Source organism: Artemia sp. Qi Xiang Cuo, chromosome 6 (assembly GCF_049724085.1).
Source record: "Artemia sp. Qi Xiang Cuo chromosome 6, ASM4972408v1, whole genome shotgun sequence".
NCBI classification, from domain to species: Eukaryota; Metazoa; Arthropoda; class Branchiopoda; order Anostraca; family Artemiidae; genus Artemia; species Artemia sp. Qi Xiang Cuo.
The window spans coordinates 8,095,702-8,118,206 of record NC_142799.1 but is presented as its reverse complement, the minus strand read 5'-3'; the positions used below and the strand labels follow the sequence as shown (position 1 = coordinate 8,118,206).

The 22,505-nt window shown below is 38.0% G+C and overlaps 1 protein-coding gene across 2 annotated transcripts in view; it reads left to right on the top strand.

Annotated features, from left to right (window-relative positions):
* Positions 1–22,505, top strand: part of Wdr62 (WD repeat domain 62) — a 250,842-nt gene that overhangs the window by 51,598 nt on the left and 176,739 nt on the right. For both annotated transcript variants that reach the window (XM_089090029.1, XM_089090028.1), the window contains exon 4: positions 3,881–4,096. In XM_089090029.1, coding sequence (XP_088946155.1) covers positions 3,881–4,096 — 216 coding nt within the window. The remainder of the gene's footprint in view (positions 1–3,880; positions 4,097–22,505) is intronic.

Genomic DNA, 22,505 nt, shown 5'->3' with positions numbered 1-22,505 from the left:
GGATATAACATGGCCCCTACCCCCCCCCCCCCCCACACACACACACACACAGCCCCAGGGGAAAATAGGTTGATCCGACAAACTTAGGTTAGGAGCAAGTTTATTTAATGCAAACTTGCGTTAATTAGGTAAATTACACTACTTTAAGGGGGTACCCCTCGCCCCCCCTCTGGATCCGCAACTGGATGGTTTATAATTTTTTTTTCACGTCGTGATATTTATTTTCTCAGATTGTAGTTCCTATGATATTTGAAAAAATCTAGTTACCTGTTTTGGCGGAGAGCCTAGATAAAACTAGTTTTGTTTTCAATCAATGTTTTCATATGAAATGGGCAGACCTTTCCTTAACTTTAAACAATAAACACCTCTGTTTGAAAATCTTTGCACTTTCTGAATTTAGATAGCGATAAGGGTTCCTGATTGAGAACAATTTTAGGACTTGAGTTCTAATTATTGGTTGTTGTGGTAAAAGTTGCCACAATAGCCCTATCCAAGAAACTTATTTTTTACTTGATTATCGTCGTAAATTTATTCCTTGTCTTTCTTTCCATTCTTAAACCAATGATATATTTACCTTTTGCATTATTACAGCCCACTATATATACATTCATGTAAATTTATATGCAGTGTTACCACCATACCAATTCTTCTCCTTTCCTTTTTTATTCTTTAATAATAATTTCTGGTCGTTTTGAGTTTGAATTATTGTATGTTAATTATTGTATGTACTCTAAGTCATAAAATTTTCCCTTTTTTACACATAGTATTTGATATTGTGAAGTTTGTTATACATTTTCGGGTGGAGGGGGCGAATTTTTTGGGCTGGGGGTTTTTCCACGGGGGAATTTTCTATGGGGAGGGAAGTTTCCAGGGAAGGAACTTTTCAGGGGAAATTATACACTGGGGGTATTCTCCAGAATTCCTATACAAAATTCTTCTTAAATGTCTTGCTTCCTTTTTTCTGTCTCAATTTTAAGCTTGGAGATGTCAAGTGTAATTGTCTGGGGCAAATTTTCACCACGATTGAATTGTCTACAGGACATTTCCGTAGTGAGGAGGATATTTCCGTGGAGGTGGGGCCGGATTTCCTGGCATTACTTGAAAGCGATAAGAAATTAAATTAAAAAAAAGTTTTCTCAACTGAAAGTAAGGAGCAACATTAAAACTTAAAACGAACAGAAATTATTACATGTATGAAGGGTATTGCCCCTCCTCAACATCTCACTCTTTACGCTAAAGTTTGACTTGTGTCCCAATTCTTTGAGAACGACTCCTGAAACACAAGGGTCGTTTAATTAGAACAATAGGAAGCTTTTTAAAAGTACTAAAAAACTTTAGCATACAGAGTGAGGTGATGAGGAGGGGAGAGTCCCCTTCATACACTTAATCATTTCTGTTCGTTTTAAGTTTTATGTTGCTCCTTACTTCCAATTGAGAAAACTTTTTTTTTAAAGTTAATTATCTACAAAAGATCTAACATATCAAAGGGTATATCCGTGATTTTTGTTCGGGAGGGGGGGTTCAAACCCTGTCCCCCTGGATACGGCCTTGAACATATCTACTGCATCAACATTAGGTACCAACGTGGGATATTTTTTTGGGATTGAGGGGGGGGGAATAAAGTAAAAGTATTTTTCTATAATTTCAATAATAAGTGCCCAGTAATTCAGTAAAATTCAGGATTTTGCGAGAAGGGGCCTAAGCCATGAGGTCCCCTCCCTTCTTGCGCTTGTCACTGGTCAACACATAGACATTTTCTGAGATGCAATTTGTTGCTGGACCAATCTTTATTTCATTACTTTTTCGTCACATACATACTAGTTTGTATAACTAGCTGTTATAAGCAAATGATAGATACTATATTAAATATTGCACAATGTTTGATGTACTGTTTTGGTTTGTTAAAATACTATCCGAAGAAGTAAGAGTGAGAGCTTACAATTTCTTCCTGACCTTGTGAATATCTGTCTTTTCCTGTGAAATATATGCTTTATTTAGAGAATACGCATGAACAAATGACCATTAAAAAAATGACCATCTAACCGCAGAGATAGCTTGTTGGTAGCAATTTTCATCAGTGAACTGGAAACTGTTTAGGTTTCGGAGAGGAATTATCTCTGTCATTATCTCTACTAATCGATATATATGTATATAGATACATCTATAAGGGTCGTATCCAGGAATTTTTTTTCGGAGGGTGTTTACACAAGGTTCTTTTTTCGGGGAGGGAGTTTACACAAGAAACTCAAAAACGCATAAAAAGTTTTGTTTACATCCATTTTCATTACGTTTTTACGAGGCAGACAAACATTTCGGGGGGGGGGGCGGGGATATGTTTCCACAACAGCATTCCTACTATTGACTGAAATCCTAACAATAACTTATCTAGCTTGGATAATTAAAAAGGATTGATTTATCGGTGTTTAAACGAGCATCCTTATAGTGGAAGCACGCTCAGCATCCATGCATTAATCAAACGCCTTTTTGATGTAAATTAATTTGCATTAATATATTTTAAATCTTGGAAATGGAAGTTGTTTGCCTCTACGCCCAAATAGCTGCTGGACAATTCGTACCCTGGGGCTTGGTATTTTGAGATAGGGCTTACCTATCTTATTACCCGTTTGTAGAAGAGCCTTCTTTGGTATTGCTCCTCAAGTTGTACACCGGTCAGTGCTTCAGATCTGCACTTAGTTTTGGCAGCCTTCAATCCGTCCAATGGTGGCAGCGTATTCCACGAAATACCCTGTCTCATGGTTAGACACTGACCAAGGGCTCGACGAGAAGGTTGTCATCACTGCCCCCAACTTTTGTTTAATGGTATTTTATTTTCAAGCGACAATTTAAGCGCAAAAAATCCACCTTAGAACCTTTTCTGTTGTAGTCTTTTAGAGCTTGGAAACATTATGCATTTGACGCAGGGTTTGACACCAAAATTTTGTTAAAGTAATGATCAGTTGTGGTCATCAATCAATTAATTATTTTCAGCATGACGTAATTAATGTCATCAATTTAATCATCAATTAGTGTCATTAATGTCATCTGTCACAAGTTTAGTATAGCTGGTTTATAGCAAAGCTTGATTGCACCCAAAACCCCGCCTAAGCGCTGTCTGAACCGACTATGTTTGAGAGCTGTTAGAGAGATAGGACCTAAGTGGTTAAAACTAACCTGGGTACGTCTAATAAAAACTATAGGGTTATATGGGCCTTTATTGACACTTTGACAGATTCACATGAAGTGACACTAATTTTTGTGTCATGCTAAGTTTGCTTCAAAACCCGTCCACGTGCCAGAACTCAAGTAAACGAATATCTGACAATGAAAAGGGCTTTAGTTGGGTTTGAAGCATTCACTGAATCTGCAAGGTCATCAGCTCAAATGGATTAAAGGAACCCATTGAGTCGGAAATCCAGATATTTGACATCTTATTTGCTTCCATATTTTTCTCATGCTTGGTGTATAAGTAGCTCTAGTGATCCATATTGCTGGCTGAAAAGCTTATCTGTAAATCTGGAATCTACACCGAACTCAAAACTGAATCCGGTGCATTTCAGTGCAATTTATCGATTTGATTTATTGAAACGAATGTCTGTATTTGTATTAACTTCCAATGATACTGAAAATACGGAGAGGAGAGCAATGAAAGAACCTTCAACAAGGAGATAGCAAAATTCGAATTTACAAATTCGAATTCGACAATGCGAATTTCGAAGGGAGGAACATATCTAAAGGCCTCCCACCTAATTTAAGTGTCTGCGTAACAAACAACTTTTTTGTGCGTGGAGCCTATCGGTTTCTTCACCCAATAGTTTGTATTTTTTTTTTTTTTTATCTTATTTATAGAAAATATTTAAATCTCAAATACGAATTTTTCTAGGCGTTTTCACCCAATCATCGCTACGTCGTTTCAGTTGGAACTCAACATGATATGATTGTAAACGTTTGGGACTGGAAAGCTGGAACTAAAGTTGCATCCAACAAAGTGTCCTCTAAGGTAAAGAGCGTCTCGTTTGCAGAAAATGGATCTTACTTTGTCACGGTGGGAAATCGTCATGTCAAGTTTTGGTATCTTGAATACTCTAGGAATGCAAAGGTAATTTTTTCAAAATTTACTCGAGGGTTATAGAAAGTACTCTTGCATTAAAAGTGACTCACCAGATACAATTATAAAAAAATGCAAATAAAAAAAAAATATATTCAACAAAATTTGGTCACAGTAATGGTGGCGGAGATGCTGATGAGGGAGTGAGTGTGTGAGTTAAAGAGAGAGAGAGAGCGGGGGAGAGAGGGAGGCTTTTATCCGATATTTTCTCAACACTCGCTTAAATTGTTCTAGTTTATGAAAATGCAAAAATAAAAATTCTGACTTTGGTGACAATATTAATACTTGCGTATGGGGGAAATCTCTACTTAAGATTAATGCAAATGGTACCGCCATAGAATTGTGAAGTCCTAGGGCCTTAAGAATGGGACTTTTGAGACTCTTGCCGCTCAAATGTTTGAACTATAACCATATGGTAATGGTTTCATATATACGTGTACATAGGGGGATAGGAAGATCCCAAAAATCTATCCCTTCACCTAAAGATCAGTCGTTAATGGTGTCTCCACGTACGGATAAAATTTAAATCCCTTTTAGTCGAGGGGTTAACAACTGGGCATTTTGAGGGACACCTGGAGGCATGAGGCACGGAGGCATGCCTCCGGAGGCACGCCGGAGACATTAAAAATGGAAAGTGAAGGAAACTTGTAAAATATTCCAAAGGGCGCAATATGTAGATAAATACAGCGGGCCTGTTATTCGGTATCTGTCGAATATATCAGCACCTTCAAAAGCGATCTTTTACAACTTTGGAAAAAACATTTACGGGTTTATTTGGCAAGGAAAAGAACCCCCCAAGACTGAAAACTACTGATATGTACCTAAAGAAGAAGAACGGAGGACTGCAAGTTGTTGATATCCATGCAAAAACTAGGTAACCCTACGATGGCACTGACGGTGTCACTTTTTCCTATAACACATGCAGCGTTGCCACCAGCTCAAAAATAAAAATCCGATTTTTCTTCAAAAAAAATCCCGAAATTTCAAAAAAAAAATCCCGGAACACGGTTTTTAAGTTATACAATATAGGGCTGCGCGGTGATGACGTAAAAAGCGAGGTGCGAAATTCAAACTACCGTGAAACGTGGTTTCTAGTTGTAACTAACAATTGATTGTCAATATTCCTAGTATTATTTCGACGTTAAAACGTTTTGGTGGATTAGTAGGATCTACGACAAATATTTAGGCCAAAACAATTCGCCAAAGTTCCGAAAAAACGTGTCTACGCATCCACGTTTCATCGTTATTTGAATTTCCCGCCCAAGAATTGACGTCACGCTTCGCAGCCCTATTCAATATGGCTTGGCCAGCGGTAAAAGTTGCCTTTTATCACGTCTTCACATAATCACACGTCCCTTTCCCTTTTCTCATACCTGCTTTTCTGTTTAGTGGCTGTGCCAAGACGCACCCTTGGATCTCGGATTCTTAATTGTACTAAAAAAAAAGGAATCTTCTGCTTTGACACGAAAGAATCCGAAAGAAACACAGATCCCTTTTTCCCGAATGTACTTAGAATCCAACTTTCTTGGTATTAAACCCAGGCCTTTGGGTATTTGAAGAGAAAATTGTAAAGCAACAGTCAGAAAAACTGTAACTACTGAGTTATTAGTAAAAAGCGCTAAGTAAAGCAACCAATTAAAAAAATAACTAGGTTCTCAGATATTTATTGATACGTTTCAGTAATCATCTCGATAATCACAGCTCAAATGACAACCCTAAGAAACTGGACAAATGAGCTTCAGTAAATCAAACTAAGCTCAGTTAGCACAAGTACAAACACTAGGTCTTCTGCTACTAAGTCTTCTACTGAGCATAACAAGTTTTCCGATGGTATTCATCGCTTCCGCTGCCCTAGATCTCGGAATGCATTCGAGACTCATAAAATTATATCAAGAACTCAAGGGAATGGGGCACGAGGGGCGCACGCACTTGAGCTGGAAGGGTCAGTCCCGCCGTGGGTGGCCTCCTCGTCTGTAAGAGAAATGATTCAATATTCTGTTCAGTTCTTTGCCCTCATGCACGTCGGTATTAAGGTTATTTTTTGTTTTTTGTTGATGGGTTGGTTGTATTTTTTTTTTTTTTGTTGATTAAGGTTGGTCGTAAAAAGGGCTGAAAAAAAAAAAAAATAAAAAAAGAAGGAAAAAAGTGCCACCGCAAGAATGGGTTTCTTTTTGACGGAGGACGCCCAGTCTACGGGAGAGCATATAGTTTTATTTTGTGTTAAAAATTTTTAAAGTTGTAAGAGTAAGCCTTTTGGAAGACCACCTATAAAATTCGAATTCCTATTAGTGAAAATTGAAGGATATGAATTTTAAGAAATTGAAGTAAAAATGCCACCGGAAAAGCGTCTCCTAGAGGGGGAAGGATACCCTGGAACGGGGGGAGCGATAGATATTTGGCAAGAAAAAAGTTAAATGGTAGTGTGCCTTCATGTCTGCTACTACATTGACTGGTATATAATAATTTTTTTTTTTGAAGTTTAGGTGATATGATAATGTATAAAGTTGTAAGATTTATATGCTTTTGTATTAAAATATCACCTAGTGGAGAGGAGGAGGGGAGGGAAACAAAAATAACAACTACCTCTGAAAAATGTTAAACAAAATTCCTTCTGTTGACACACAGAATATATCGATGCTGGTGGTTATGGTCTTGAGGTCAGATTTGTTTTGAGGTGCCATTTTTAACATTATGATTACGATGCTGACGTGACATCAAAAAAGTGGAACCCTTTCTTCTGGATAAATGAATTCAGCTTTGTGAAGTCGTCTGAGTCAAAGCCAAAGACAATGTTGGTGCCGATTTCCATAGAAACGGGTTCTGCTGAATGCATGATATACAGGCTGGAGTCACAGTAACCCTGGTCTACCAATGCGGCAGTTAATGTGAGATCAGCATTCAGCCGGAACCACTGGCACAGAATTCCTGTGTCGTCAGGGAACGGCATTGCCATATTCTGCGTGTCGCACCATAAACGCACCATTCACCGATACGCAATTCCGATTCCACACCAACCTCCGCATTGGTTTGTGGCGACACACGTAGTCCTACTCATGGGCCCTGGACCATCACCCGTTTTAATCGGTCACTACTCAGCTTCTCAGAGCTTTCCCTCAGAAGCCACAACAGCGTTGATTTTTTTATTGGTGTTATGGAGCCGGCAGAAGTCTTGACAAGACAAAACCTAGAATTCTTCATGTTCGTCACAGGCTCATTAACCCGATTTTTCTCAACTTGGTGTTTCACACAGTGAGCAATCACTGGCAAATCTTCAAAGATGTCGTCCCTTTCCGAGCCCGATTCAGTGTCAGTCGCGGAAGCCTTTTCCTGCTTATCGGACAGAGTATTTTCCTCTGAGTCATCGTCTGAGTCACTGTTGTGAAGTACAGAAAGAGGAACATTCGGTACTTTGTGACCGAAAGCAGAAAGTACGTCGTTGGGTATCAAGGCTTTCATTATTCGCTGGCTTTCAATATGACCTCGCCCTAGCTTGAGCTTTATTTCATCGTCCCCGGGCAAAGAAAAATCGGAACTGACAGACACAACACCAATGGATCTAACTCGCTTGGCCTTGGGCAACGACAACTGTTCATTAGAATATTCAGCTTCAAAATCCGTTATACTTTTATATTGACGAATTCGATGTAGAAGTTGGAGGAACGAAAAGTTTATTACAGTACTGTAAGTGCTGGTTTGAGACCGCATCTTCCTAAAAAAAAATCTTCAAACGGCTGGCTATTCATGTCGGAAAGTTAGAAAAGACGTTCGTGCCCACGCCGTTTGAATCGACGAATGAGAAGCACTAGGGAATGCATATCTATCTCTAGGCAATGGTAAAGGTTTGTGGTAATAAAATTCTCGTTCAAAGCATAATGTCCACTTTTTAGGACCCAGGATCTCCAATGTCGAACGCAGTAAACAATAAGACCAAGTAAAGATAACCTCTCAAGAGAAGAAAGTTTGCCGTCGTAAAAAACGCGCCGTACGCTTTCCATAAGCCAAAGATAAAACTGTGTTCCTTCGCTTCCTGGAACACGCTGTTTCAGGTGTGCTGGAGGCACGAAGGAAGGGACACCTGTGACGGTCAGTTATTAGCCCCTCGCTTTTAGTGGCAAACACTCAAGCAAGCCCAGCTTTCAGGGTTGCACTAGTTTTTGGAATTTGAGCTAGCTTTGCAGACATATTTTGCGTAATCGGTGAAGCAACAACTTTCGTTTGTTTTAAGTTTCAACTTCACTCTTTACTTCCGTAAAAAAACATCTTTAAATTCAAAAAGCAGAGGGAGATTTGCCAAATATTTTCCAGAGGAATTGTATACGGATAGTTTTAGGTACCTGAGTGACTAACCGTATGGCAAACAACAAACTGTATGAAAAGTGTAATTCTAGCCCACTTTAGGGCTATAATAAAAAAAAGGTTGAAATGATAAGAAGACGTTTCACTGATGAAGGATGACATACTGCTAAATATTGTTTTGTTTTGGCTATCCATTCGGGGGAAAATGAAAAGCTGGTCGCCCCCGAATGAGGTGGAGAGATGTGATAAAAAAGGATATAAAGGAAATTGGAACTTTATTTGAGGTAGGGGGTATAGTATGAATCTTTCAACAGATGGTATGGGAGAGGAGCGTGCGCAGCTCTGTTGGCCTTAGGTGGCTTGGTGCTACAATGAGTGTTTAGTGGCAGTATTAAGTATAGGTTATACTTCTGACCTCCCTCAATCTACGCGCAAGACATGTGTAATTTCGCCACGTAAATAAAAAGTCTGAGAGTTTTGATATTATTGCCATTTTTAAGAATATGCTTATACAAAATTCAAGTATTGTCATAAAAAAGGAAATAAATAAATGACGTTTTTGTCCCTTGGGTGTTTTTTCACCGTTTTTTTTTGTAAAGAAGGTGGAAAAGAGCATATACAAGAGGGTGGATTTTAAACCTCCGGTTAAAAACGTTCAACCATGGAGATTATACCAGTATTTTCGTTATGCTTTCTAGCCTATCCACTCCAGAAACTGCACCAAAAAGTGCCATCCACTTTTCATGTATGGAACTTTACGAAGGAGTTATGATGACAAAGTTATAAGAGACAGTACCTTTGAATTTAGCCATTAAACATCTTTCTGCGACTATGCGGCAGCCTGCATTCCGCTGTAGAAAAATAATTCAAATCTAACTAACTATAGGCTACATGCGAACAATTATAGCAAAATATTGTTATTGTTTTTTTACTTACCCTTAATTACTATGATCTGCTTGTCAGTCTCTTTGATCTCCTAATTCATAAAAAACAGCAAAAATACCTATAGTCATGCGTTTTCAAATTCCGCCCAGCCATGATCAAGGCTTCAACGTTCAGGGATCTCTAGCTTGAAATTGATGTTATCAAAACTTATCTTAAAAGCTTTTTCGCATACTGACCAATGGTCGGCGATGGGCAGGTACCCATCTCCTGATTCGATGTCTTCATCCGGGAGTGGAGTGCAATGCGTGGTTGGGGGGAAATCATCCGACGCTCCCCGTAAAAAAAAGAAAAAAAAGGAGGACACATTAGTGCTTTCTACGCTAAAAAGTGATTTTGCTTGATGTTGAAGTTGGAGGGGCTGTAAATCTCTTGTGTAGGGTTTTTGTCCATGATAACTTCAATATTGCATTACTGGGGTTTCAGGCTCTTTTTTCGGAATTCTCATGATTTATTTTCGCTATAAACCTGCACTATAATATTAATCAAAATAATGATTACTATTCCTGAATCAGCCTCAAAGAACAGTTTATTTTACACTGGACATTTTTATTTTTTACGCGTTTTTATTTTTTAGGTATTACAAGCCATAGTTCGCTCTTTACTGCGTTGCAGCTTTTGCTGTGGCCTACCATGATCTGAAGAATAAATATGTTTGCCCCCTTCCCCTCCCTCATTCGGTCAGAGCGTACAGTGCGATCATCTAATCCTACGTCACGCCTTTAAATTTTTCTTTATGGAGAGAGATACTTTTTTCGCATGCTCTTTTTATATTTATTTGTCTTGCAGCATGTAGGAAAAAGTATCACTATTTTGAACTTTGGTCGTTACAAAATCTTGGCAGAAAATAACTTCCTACTACTGTTTACGATCGTGTCGTTCATACAGGAGATAAAATTCAATTTTATGACTTTATAATTCGTTGGTTTACGACATTATATATTCATTAATTTTAATGCAAATTAAGATAAGATTACTTGGAAGCAAGTCGTTGACTCTTTTTTTTAAGCCATTTAACGACAGTATAAGATGCTTTTATCCAAGGTGTTGACTGGGATTTTCAAATATAGTAGGGGAAAGATACGGAAAAAACTGCTCGAACCAGGAAAAAATTGGTACAGAAATTATTTTTGCACCACTGTGTTCAGAAAAGAGAGCTCTACAACATATCAAAAATCTAAATCTCCATCCCGTTGCGAAATTCCCTTTTTTTCACGTTTTTTGCGCCTATATTTTAGATATTTCCAGAATCCGAGAATGAGGAACCGTCAAAAGAAAAGTAGTTTATTGATGGTTTCCCTTTTAAGAAACGATTGTTTTTGTGCTCTTTTATTAGACAGAAACATCACTTTTAATCATTTAATTCTTTTTTATGTTTTGTTTTTGTTTTTATATTAAGTAAAAAAAAAAAAAAAAAAAATCAAGCGACACACGATCACGGGGTATTTTTCGAAGAGCAGCACGAATTTTCGGTTCATTTTTCCCCATCTGAACAAATAGCCTACCGGCGTTCCGAATCCATTTCTTTTCCTACCGAGCTTTATTGGTGACGACATTGGCCATTGGTAATTCCATCGTTCAAGCAGCTTGCCCGCGTGCCCTCATTTGTCCACTGCAACTAGGCTTAGCAGTGCAACTGGATCACCATTTCAAGTCCAGATTTCTTATTGACACTTTACACAGCCATGGATTCTGCTCCTCCTATGCTGAAGTCCAGAAATTTAAACGCTGTGCATCAGTCCATGATGAACCTACCCTTGCAGGAGTTACCTCCGCACATGCTGTGCAGCATGTAGCTGATAATACAGATCACGATGTTTGCACGATGGACGGAAGAAACACTTTCCATGGGATGGCTCTGCTAGCAACAGTCACGCCTCCTCTCATTAACAGCCGATCGCCCATTCAGAGAGTTGAAGTTTCATTAGATGAAGTAGCCCCAAAAGGAAAAATTTCCATCTACCCTTACCGCTTAAGTGAGACAGTGCTTTCAAAGGTGCAATATGAGAAGATCCCTGGCAAAAATGTCAACGACCCGTATGCCTCACTCGATCAGCTCTGGTTAGCTACCGGGTTCCTGAATTTCCCAACGCCGAGCTGGAATGGATTCATGCAGTCAGTTTTCTCTAACCAAATACATCATGAAACGGGAAACCTTCGCAGCAAGGCAAGCGTCTTGTTTTTGCCGATGATTGACCTCCCGTCTAGCAACGAATCCTGCCTTTACTCAACCATGCGCTTTGTAGCTTCGCAAGGCAGAACCTACGGATTCACACCCGTTCTCACATTTGACCAGCCGCTATGGTGGAAGTCTATGAAGATCCTCAAGTCCGACACGACGAATGAGCTGAGTAGTATTGTTCTCAAGTTAGGCGGTTTTCATTTGATGATGAGTTTCGTCGGATTCATAGGACACCTCATGCAAGGTTCTGGTCTGAAAGAGGTTCTGGAATTGGTATACGCGACCGGTGCAGTGCCGCACATTCTTTCTGGAAAAGCGATTTCTAGAGCTGTTCGAGCTCACATTCTCGTGAGCTCGGCCATATATGCTCATCTCCTGGAAGAAGAGCAAGCGACGTTGACGTCTCTAGACATGTCTACTGTCTTCGCTAACGTACTGGATGGATACCTCCCACCCGAAGATCTCAGTCATGATCCCCAGCTCAAGCAACTTGAAAACTTTTTTCAAGCAGAGACGCCAAGACCTGCTGACTCAGAGAACTGCGAAGGTCTGGTTTCAGTATCTTGACATGGTTGGGATACTGCTTGAGTTCATACGTGCCGAGAGACTAGGCCTGTGGGATATGCACCTACAATCTGCAGTAGAGATGCTTCCGTTTCTAGCAGCATCTGGACATAACCTCTATGTCAAGTCGGTCTGGATATACCAGCAAGAGATGGCTAAGCTTCAAACTAGTCACCCACTAATCTTCGAAGCATTTGAACAGGGAGGTCACACCATTAGAAGATCAGAGCGACGCTGGGCTGGGCTCTCGGCAGATTCTTGTCATCGAGCAGGAGTATATGAGAAGTCTGAAAACATCGGGCGGTCTTACAACTGGAGGTGGGATGACAAAACAGCAGAGAGCCATTTGGGTTCTGTCAAGACCAGCATGTCTGGAGATCAACCTCTCGATGCAAAATTTGACAAAAATTGTTTACTCGACAAGTGAGCAGCACCGCGACATGAGTTCCATTAGAAAGGAGCGTGACTTCGACCATACCCAAAAGCTCGTCGGATACTTCGGAGAATCTTCTCCGTTCAGAGCTGACAATCAGCTTAGAAACATTGCCAACGGCATAACTTCTTCTCAAGATGTTAATGTTGACGAGGCCGATGTGGCTGGAAAGTTGATTCTAAGCAAGATGACGGGAAAAACCTTGAAGGAGCAAGTCTTCAAGAAAAAAGACCAAGTGACCCTAATGAATGCCAAAAAGGCGGGGTCCTCTGTGGTAGCGCACATAGATCCGGTGCTCCTTTTCCAGCGGTTTATAATAGTAGCCCAACGAACTGACCTCCGAGAAGAATACTTCAAGTACGAACTTTGTACGATTCCTCCTTCTCTTTTCGAAAGCGATGGCCTTATGAGAAAAGCAAATAAGCCAGAGCTTGCAAAAGCGATTTTTCAGGCTTGCGGGATTGAGACTCAGTCATCCTCAAGACCTGCTTCTGCGTGTAACATCGTCTTGGATGGTGGTTCTCTTCCACATCGAGTTCCATGGAAGGTAGGGTCAACCTTCAAGGTCATCTTTGCTTCATACGTCCATTACGTACAAGCAAGGTACCCTAGTGTGATCGTTGTGTTTGACGGATATGAAGGTGGTGCAGCAATCAAAGATGCTACCCATTCACGTCGAGCAAGGATGGTTGGCCGCCAAGTCATTTTCACCGAAGAGATGACCCTCTGCATGAAGAAAGAAGAGTTTCTTTCATGTAAGACAAACAAAGGATGTTTCCTGAAGCTGCTCGGCAACCATTTGGAAGCCGTTGGTTTTCGAATTTTCCACTCGGAAGGAGACGCCGACGTTCTGATTGTAGAAAAAGCCGTAGAAGCTGCTAGTCTTACAGACACAATCGTGGTTGCTGATGATACTGACATCTTGGTTCTTCTGATCAGTCGATCTGATTCGCGTTCCGGTCGTTTATATTTATAACCAGAAGCTAAGTTTGGCGGTACTAGTTCAGCTTGGGATATTAGTGAGATGAAGCAGAAGCTAGGAACAGATGTCAGCAATCTCACACCGTTCTCTTATGCCGTGCTGGGTTGTGACACAACCTCTCACCTTTACGGAATAGGAAAGGGCAAAGCCGTTCAGCTGCTACTTTCCAACAAGAGTTTCAGGGACAGCGCGACAAGCTCGCATCGCTTGACGATATTGTGGCAGCAGGAGAGCGAGCATTGTTGATACTGTACGGTTGCCCTGATGTTTCGAACCTGGACACTGCCAGAAAGCTAATCTTTCACAGAAAAGTGAGCACTGCCACCACTTTCGTGCATCCACAAGAACTGCCACCGACTCAGGCAGCAGCGAAGTACCACTTGCTACGTGTCTACTGTCAAGTTCAAGTCTGGCTCGGGAACCCAGTAGAACCTTTACGTCTGGGATGGAAACTGCTGGATAACGAAGTTTTTGCGGCAATAAAAACAGATCTCCCTGCCGCTCCGTTTCAGCTGCTGAAAATTATCAATTTCTCGTGTCGTATTGACGGCTGTGATAGTGAAAAGTGTACCTGTAAGAAAAACGGAGTTGAGTGTACTATAGCCTGTCGTACCTGTAAAGGAAGCTCGTACAACAATTCAAAGTTTTAAGAAGAAGAACGTAGTGAAGGAGAATAACAGTTAACTGTAATGATTAAAAATATAGTTCCTACATTTTGATGATGTGCAAATTCTATATATTTGAAAAATAAGATTAAAGCTTTTCTCTGAACACATTAAGTTAAAACCTACCTTGTCTCATGGTGTTTGGCGCTGATGTGTTTCGTCATTCCTATTTCTTGTTGTTTAGTCTTTTTTTTTCTAAGCCTTTCGTTTACATAGCCAAATAGACTACAACAACGACAAACTTATTCCGTAGTAGACCTTGATAAACGCTGGTAAGAGTTTTTTTCCCCAAACACACAGTTTTTTTCCCCATTTTTTCTTTTGGCTGATAAATATTTTTCTTTTGGTCAGGTAATGAAATGAGTATCAGAAATAAATTCAAAGCCAAAAGCTGATCTAAATAGATGTGTAAAACATTATAGTTTACGTTTTTAATTTTTTCCCCGTTTTTGAGAAAATAAATAAAAAAACATTAAAAAAAAGCAATTTCGCATCGAGCTAGAGATTTAGATTTTTGATATGTTGTTAAGCATTTTTTTTCCGGTTCGGATGGTGAAGAAACCATTTCTGTACCAATTTTTTCCTGGTCAAAACTTATTTTTCTCCTACTATATGTCTATCGATAGTCAGTTGATTTGATGTTTGGTAGCCTTTTTGTAAACCTAAAAATTTAGACCAAAATTTTTAATCTTAGAAAGGTTTAAGTTTCTGGAAAATTCAGTCAAAACATCTTGTGCTTTCCGGGTGGAATATATTTCTGAAGGTTTCGTCCGCTTCTTTCCGTCTTCCGCTTCCGTCTTCCGCTTGCTTCTTTCCCAACGATTCTTATCTCGCAATCTATGACGATGACACCCAAAGCATTGATTTTTGAAAGCATTAAATAAATAGATAAATAGATATTGGAACTTGATACAACTAGAAATTGTTAAATTACCAAAAATAACTTAGTTAATAAATATAAATGTATTTAAGCAGGTTCGAATAAGTAAAATATTTCGCTGTCAAAGCATTTTTATAGGACACTTAAAATTTTATCATAGTACAATTGTCATTTTTATGTTAGAACATTCACTTTTACCCATTGACATAAAAAAGTGTTACTTGTGTATTATACGGCAAACACTCAAGTGCTTCATTTAATTAGAACCTCTTTCTTTGACGCTCAATCCTATTGATATATAACAAAATATGATGAAAATATCATACTTTAGAAACAAATTTGGGCTATATATTTGCAAATTAGGGGGGGAGGGTAAAGTTAAGCGGGTCTGCATGCAAAATGTGTTAAGTACAATTATTCTGCATTTTGTTATGAAGTAAAAATTGTTTCTAACTTCAAACTGTCCAAATACTTTACCCCCACACTCCCCCCGAATGTGCAAATATATAGCCCAAATTATATATTTCCCATCTATTCCGTCACTTGTCTTTGTCTTGTCTTATATGTATTACAATGTCTGTTCGCTCTAAGTTTAAAGTCGCTCTTTATTACTTTCGTTCTCAATATAATGTTCAAATCTACTCTAAATGGGAAGGGGCTATTACCCTTGTCAACATCCCCTCTTCAGTCTAATGTTCGAATTTCTTATAGCAATGGGCTAAGTTTTAAAACCTGTCGTTTTAGCTACATTCGATTCAATTTTTACGAGAAATGTTATAAATTTGGGTACTTTCCCATTATATGGACACTTCTAAAAACTAGTCACGAAAACCCGAGGCATCCACTCGACAAAAGCAAAGATTTGAAGCTATCTGATGTTGTATAAACAAGTATTCAGGGGTTTCTCACTCTGGGAACTATATTTGAACTGGTGTTTTGTGGGGTTTAGGGGGGGTACCTAGGTTAGGTTACGTATTTACTATATGCAATGCTTTATCCAACCCCCCTTCCCTAATGTGCAAATATATAGCCCAAATTTGTTTATAAACTATTATATATTCATCCTATTTTTGTTTTATTTCATTACCATTAACCAAACTTGACTTTTTAGAAGTGTCCACATATTGGGAAAGTACCTACATTTGGAATACGCATAAAATACTTTTTTTTAATATATATAATTAGTATTTTTTGTGCTTCTGATAGTATACTTATAATCCGACTCATAAACAACAATTTACTTGCGGGGAGGGGAAAATTTGGAAAAGCGCTAAATAGGTAAATTATAGGGAAGATATAATAAAATGCGCGTAAATAAGCAAAATTTTAGAGGGGGGCACAGACCCGAATCCCCTCTCCTTCCTGAATCCACAATTGAGCCAAGTTATATGCATTATACATACGATAGGCCTCCGGAATAGGGTTTTACCTTGTTTTGTTGTTTTTCTAAGCTCTGATTTACTTACTGCCTTAAGCTACAGGCATACTTTTTATCTTTCAATGAAATGCCGATAAGAGTGGTTAAAATTACAAAGAAAATATTCAACTTAAAGGTTAGCTTAGTCATAGAATTAACACCTACGATCATGGAAATTATACTTGAAACCCTCATCCAAGTTGTGCTTGGTAGGCTTTATCTACATCGAAGTTGGAAAAACATGGTTGGGCTTTCTACTTTAGCCTCTTTTCATAATCGGACGAAGTTATGTAGAAAGTGTCCAATACACATAAACCGAAACTTGATATCACTGTAATAACTAGAATTTTACAGTTCGGAGTAACAAACTGCTAGTAAAGAGCGATCCGGGCTAATAGTAATTGAAACTCTAAAAAAGGGACTTTGATCTTAACTAATACATGAAAAGAATTTAATTTTTATGCTGACTTCAAATATATAAAATTATTACATATAAAATTACCCATCAAAAGCTACGAGCCTGGAAAAATTTGCACGATTTGCAAAAAAGGAAGGAAAGACCCTAAAATGATAAATGATCATGATGAAAATCAACATATTCAACATATAAATAAGAATCCTAATGCAAAAGTTTCAAGTTCCTATATAGGCTACAAAAATTTTGCATTTTTTTTCCAAGAAGAAAGATCACAGATGCGTGTTTGTTTGTGTTTTTTTTTTGCTTTAGTTACTGAGGGGAAACCATAAACATATTTCTGTTTATTAACATATAATGTGTATGAACTACATACAAATCTTTTAGAATATTGCTTTCGGTCCATCTTTGTCAAAACTTACGTTTTGTAAGCCTAAAATTTACGTTTGAATTCAAGGAGCTCATAGGCCTATATTTCAAATCGGCAATTTTTTTTTGTTATTATATAAGTTTTTTAGTTTTTATTAATTTTAATCGAACAGTGAAGATAGGACGTGGATATGCATCCGGAACACGTAATATTTTCGTTGTTCTCTAATTTGGCATAATCCTGTTAGTTTCTCTCTTAATATGTTGGACATCTATTGACTTGGGTCGTGCAGGGATCATTTAAGAAATGGTACTCTATTATTAAATGCTAAACATATAAAAATAATTAAATGTTTGAGTTTGTCAATATTAATTAAATGACCCCTTCCCCAAAATTTCTATGGAAAAATGCAAATTACAAGCTGTAACATGGGTATGCTTAAATGATCTATTATAAATTTAGGAGTCAGCGGAATACAGCTTTACGGAAAACACCCAACCCACAAAGAAAAGGAATTTTTAGTTTCAGAGAAAGTGTAGGCTACAACCCGTAAAAACAAAATCACAAGCTATAACACTTAAGTTTTTTTTAAATTTACAATTTGTAGTTTGAATCTCGTCTTGCAGAAAGCTGGGATATCACGTATGGCGGTTGGACCCCCCCCCCTCTTCACTAATTATTTTAACCAGTAGATAAAAGCATTGAGTCGGTAAAATACGAGGGTGTGAGGCGCCGCTATTTCACTAGCTCATTTTTTTCATTAGGTAAATGGATTGATTGTAATAACTGGCATAAAATTAACGGAAGAAAATTGATGTCAGTCGTTAAGATAAATATGTAAAAGGGGCCAAACAGTCGGTACAATCTATCTCCCCCCCTAAACACGTACGGAACTTGTGCTAATGTTTCGTACAAAGGACGGGGACCAAGACGTCTCAGATCTAAATCATCTTGATCACTACATGGTTCTCAGAACTTGCCTTCTGCCTCCGACTCACTATATATTCATGTCTACAAATATTATGTTACTACGGAGAGGCAGCACATAGTAGATAAATATAGGAAAAGGTTGTACAGCCCGAAAACGCCTGTCAAAAAGTCGCATTATTCTGTAATCCAGTCATAAATAAAAAAAAAGCTAAGCACAAAAAGTGTTGTTTCAATTATTATTCATTCAACACCTGATGGGTTTATCCGTTAGCTGATTATTGATTCCTCAATTAATATCATAAATTTGCACCTGACATTTTGTGTGATTAATTAAAAAAAACTTTTTCCACGAAATAAGTTTTTCAAAGAAAAGTAAAGAACTCCATTAAACAAAAAATGAGCAAAAATAAAATCAAATAATCTACCAAGCGTGAAACTACCACAAATCAGTATCGATAACTAATGATTCCCAAAACGAACAGAAATTACAATAAATAACCGAGTCAAACTCAAAACGAAGAAATTAACATAAGTTGGGCGCAAAACCCCTATGCCTTTTCAAGGCCAGAACGAAATTTGCACTTTACTGAAAAATATAAATGTTTTTACTTTTATAACTTTAATAAATCAAATAATATTAACATTTTGATTACTTAATATCAGTATATGTATAATATAATAATAATGTATTTAATAAAGCTTTTTTACAGCCATATACAAAACAAAAAAGAAAAGAAAAAGGATAAATAAAATGAAGACATACTAAAATCACTATCCTCTTAATCAACATTCATACCTTTCCATGCAAAATTTACCACACTTACTACTGTCTGTGGTGAATCTGAACTTAAAATCCTCCGAAGTAGCCAATCATTACACTCTTTCAAAATTTCTCCCCTTATGTGAGAAAGCCGCCGGCATTGTAGGAGGAAATGACCCAGCCCAAAACCAATCTCACCACATTTTAGACAAGTACGCTGCGTTTCCGGACCTTCTCTATTTTTCCAAACTTCTTTTCCTTGTATTGGTAGACAATTGGCTCGAAGCTGAATCCACGTTTTCATATACTTAACTAGGTAATCCCAGCTTCAAATATGTCTCCTGTCCATAAATCCGCTTTATATCTCTATACAAAGTAAGACTAGTCGACTTATCTAAAGCTGTCCACCAAAGTTGAATTTCCTGGTCGTGCAATCTTGCTTGGAATTCCTTTATGAAGTTTTCTTGGTCCAGTGGTCCCTGTCCTCCATTCCACGCGTCTGAAAAGCCTGTTTCCTGTAGTATTTTTCTGGTCTGTGCTGTCCAAGTGGTTTTACTTTTTTGGGTGAGAAGATCTTTATAAGCAGCAAGAATAAGTCTTTCCTCGGGTAAATTCAGGATTTTGAGCCAAAACTTGATCATCTGTATCTTTCTTCGTATTTTTAAACTGTAGATGCCTAGGTCACCTTTAAATACTAGAGAGTGAGTTGTTTTATGCAGCCCATATGCATGCCTGTAGTATTGTAGTTGTAGAGTTTCTAATCCTTGTGCAGTCTGGTAGCCCCAAATTTCTGCCCCTTAATGCAGTATGGATAAAACTTTTGTGATAAATATATGCTTATGAAGGCTGAGATCGCTTATTCCTGTTGTAACGTTGCTTCTGTAAATACCGAAAAGTACATTTTTCCCTTTTGTCGTAGTTGCTGATATATGTTGTGTCCATTTACCATTTCGAGTTACTGTAAAGCCCAAACATTTTGCTTTCTCTTCTATTTATGAAATTTGGCTTACTAAATAAAACTTTGGGTGTACCTCTGGCTACTTTTTGTTAATTATCAATATTTTAATTTTAGTCACATTTGCCTTCAGTTTGTTTTTATTCAGATATTATGATAAGATATTCAGTAGAGGTTGTAGATTCTCCTCAGAATCAGCCAGTAAAATTATGTCATCTTCGAAAAGAAACATTGAAAGATTCAAATTTCCAGGACGAAGTGTTGGTGCCCATTGGCGTTGGAAAAATTGCACTATATCATTAATAAATATACAAAATAATTTTGGAGATAAAGTACTTCCCTGTAAAACTCCCTTACTTACAGGAAAAGAGGAAGAGACACTCTGTTGCAGAATTTTCACAAAACTTTTAGTCCATGAATACATCGAAGCTATTATATTCATAAACTGATGTGGTAATCCAATTTCACTCAAAGCTTCAAACAGCAAAATTCTATCTACGTTATCAAACGCTTTCTGTAGGTCTATAAGCGCAGCGTATAATTTACTATTTCCTTTAGAATATTTTTGTATCATTGCATTTAAAATGAATACTCGATCCACTGTCGAATATCCCGGTCTGAATCCACCTTGCTCTTCATTTAGAATACAATTCGCCTCCATCCATTTACCAAGCCGTTTGTCCAAAATTTTCTCCAAAATTTTTCCCCCACTGTTTAAAAGACTTATAGGTCTATAGTTTTCATGAACGGCGGGGCTACCTTTTTTAAATAGGGGAAATACGAGTGAAGTCTTCCAAGACTTCACTAGTGGCCAATGTGTCGTAGATATTACTAGGTTAAACAGTGATGTTAACACGGGTATGATGATAGTCTCTATCGATTTAAATATCTTAACTGGGAGTTCGTCTAGCCCAGGTGCTGTGCCCACCCTAATTTTTTGCAGTGAATCATTTATTTATTATAGGGCCCTGGGTTCAATGAGGTCGTAATAGGTTTCTCTAAGAGGGACAGATCCTTTTTTGCAATATACTTGCTTTATCCCTTTCCTGTAGGGTGTTGTTCGTTTTTTCTGCATCTTTCTGTTGTGATTGAAAATAAGATGCCATGTTTCCGGTGGTGGAATTTTCAGGGAATCGTGTGTTTGTTTATTGGATGACATATTTTTTAACTTATTCCAGAACTCTTGGCTGTTGCTTTATTTAAAAATCTTACATAAAGCTGCCTGTTGGTGAAATCTGTATTCTTTATTTTTCTTTTTAATTAGTTTTTTATGCTTTTTTCTTGCTTGCCTATATTCTGTTAGCGCAATATTTTTTCCCTCATCCTCTCCAAAGGATCTTTTTACTGTAAGGAGTAGAATAATCAGGTTTGAACTACTTTCTTTACACTCTTGGTCATAAAAATCTTTCTGTTTCTCTTTTCTTGATTTCATAGGTGTTAGCACATTACTTACAATTCCCATAAGTCTTTCAACTACTTCATCTGATTCTGATTTCGGTAATTCCATATCAGACCTTAACTGGCTCATTTCCTCTTGTACTGGTTCACTAAGAAAAGCCTCTTGTACAGATAGCCATTGTTCTTTCGACCATTCACAATAAATCCGGGGCGAAATTTTCGGCTTGTTTTTTCTTTCACCTTTATCTTTAACCAGTATCCTATTTTGATTCATTGTTGACCTTCTACGTCCATATTCTTTCATCTCATATTCTAATTTAAGTGGGAAATGATCAGATCCAGACTGATGGATTACTTTTACATTAAGAGATTTAGCCTCAAGTCCCGTGTCCACCAATACATAATCAATTAAACTAAAACAAGGTCCAGAAACGCAAGTGTACTCACCCAAATCACCATCTCCTTAAAATCTACCATTCCCAATCGCTAGCCCATGACCTCCGCACAATGCAAGCAGCTTCCTCCCCCATGAATTAATTCTTCTTTGTCGATCCTGGCTACTTCGTGGGATATGGTAAAGTGAAGGTATCATCTCACATAAAGCGTAATCTTCATCTGAAACAAAATCTACATTTAATTCTTTTGGTACGGAAGTATATGCGTTAAAATCACCTGCTAGAAAAACTAAATCACTTGGGTAATGAGATTTCACTGAACTCAACTCTTCCTCTAATATATACCATGTATCCTCAATACAGTATGATCTATTTTCTGGGGAAACATATACAAATCCAAAAATAAACCATTTTTCCAGAAATTTTCCGCGCAACCAAATCAAGTTTTCAGATTTACTTGACAGACGACGCAAATTTTTGAACATGTCACTCTTTACAACTATTACAACTATTCCTCCATAGTTTCTATAGTTTGGCGATGTAGCCCTGTCCACTCAAAACAACTTCGTATCTACGCACTATAACATCTTCCTCTGGCAACAACCATGTCTCTACAAAACCCGTCACTATTGCTGTAAAAAATGAATCATTTAAACACAACTCTCTCTTGTTTCTTAAACCTTGTATATTCCATGTGACTAAGGACAGTTTTTGTATATGGTTTGTATCCTATCCAGTAAACACGAATGGTGGCTTTTCTTGAGGCATCTGTGACCACCGGTTTTTCGGTTTTTTGTCCATTTTTGAGCCACTGTT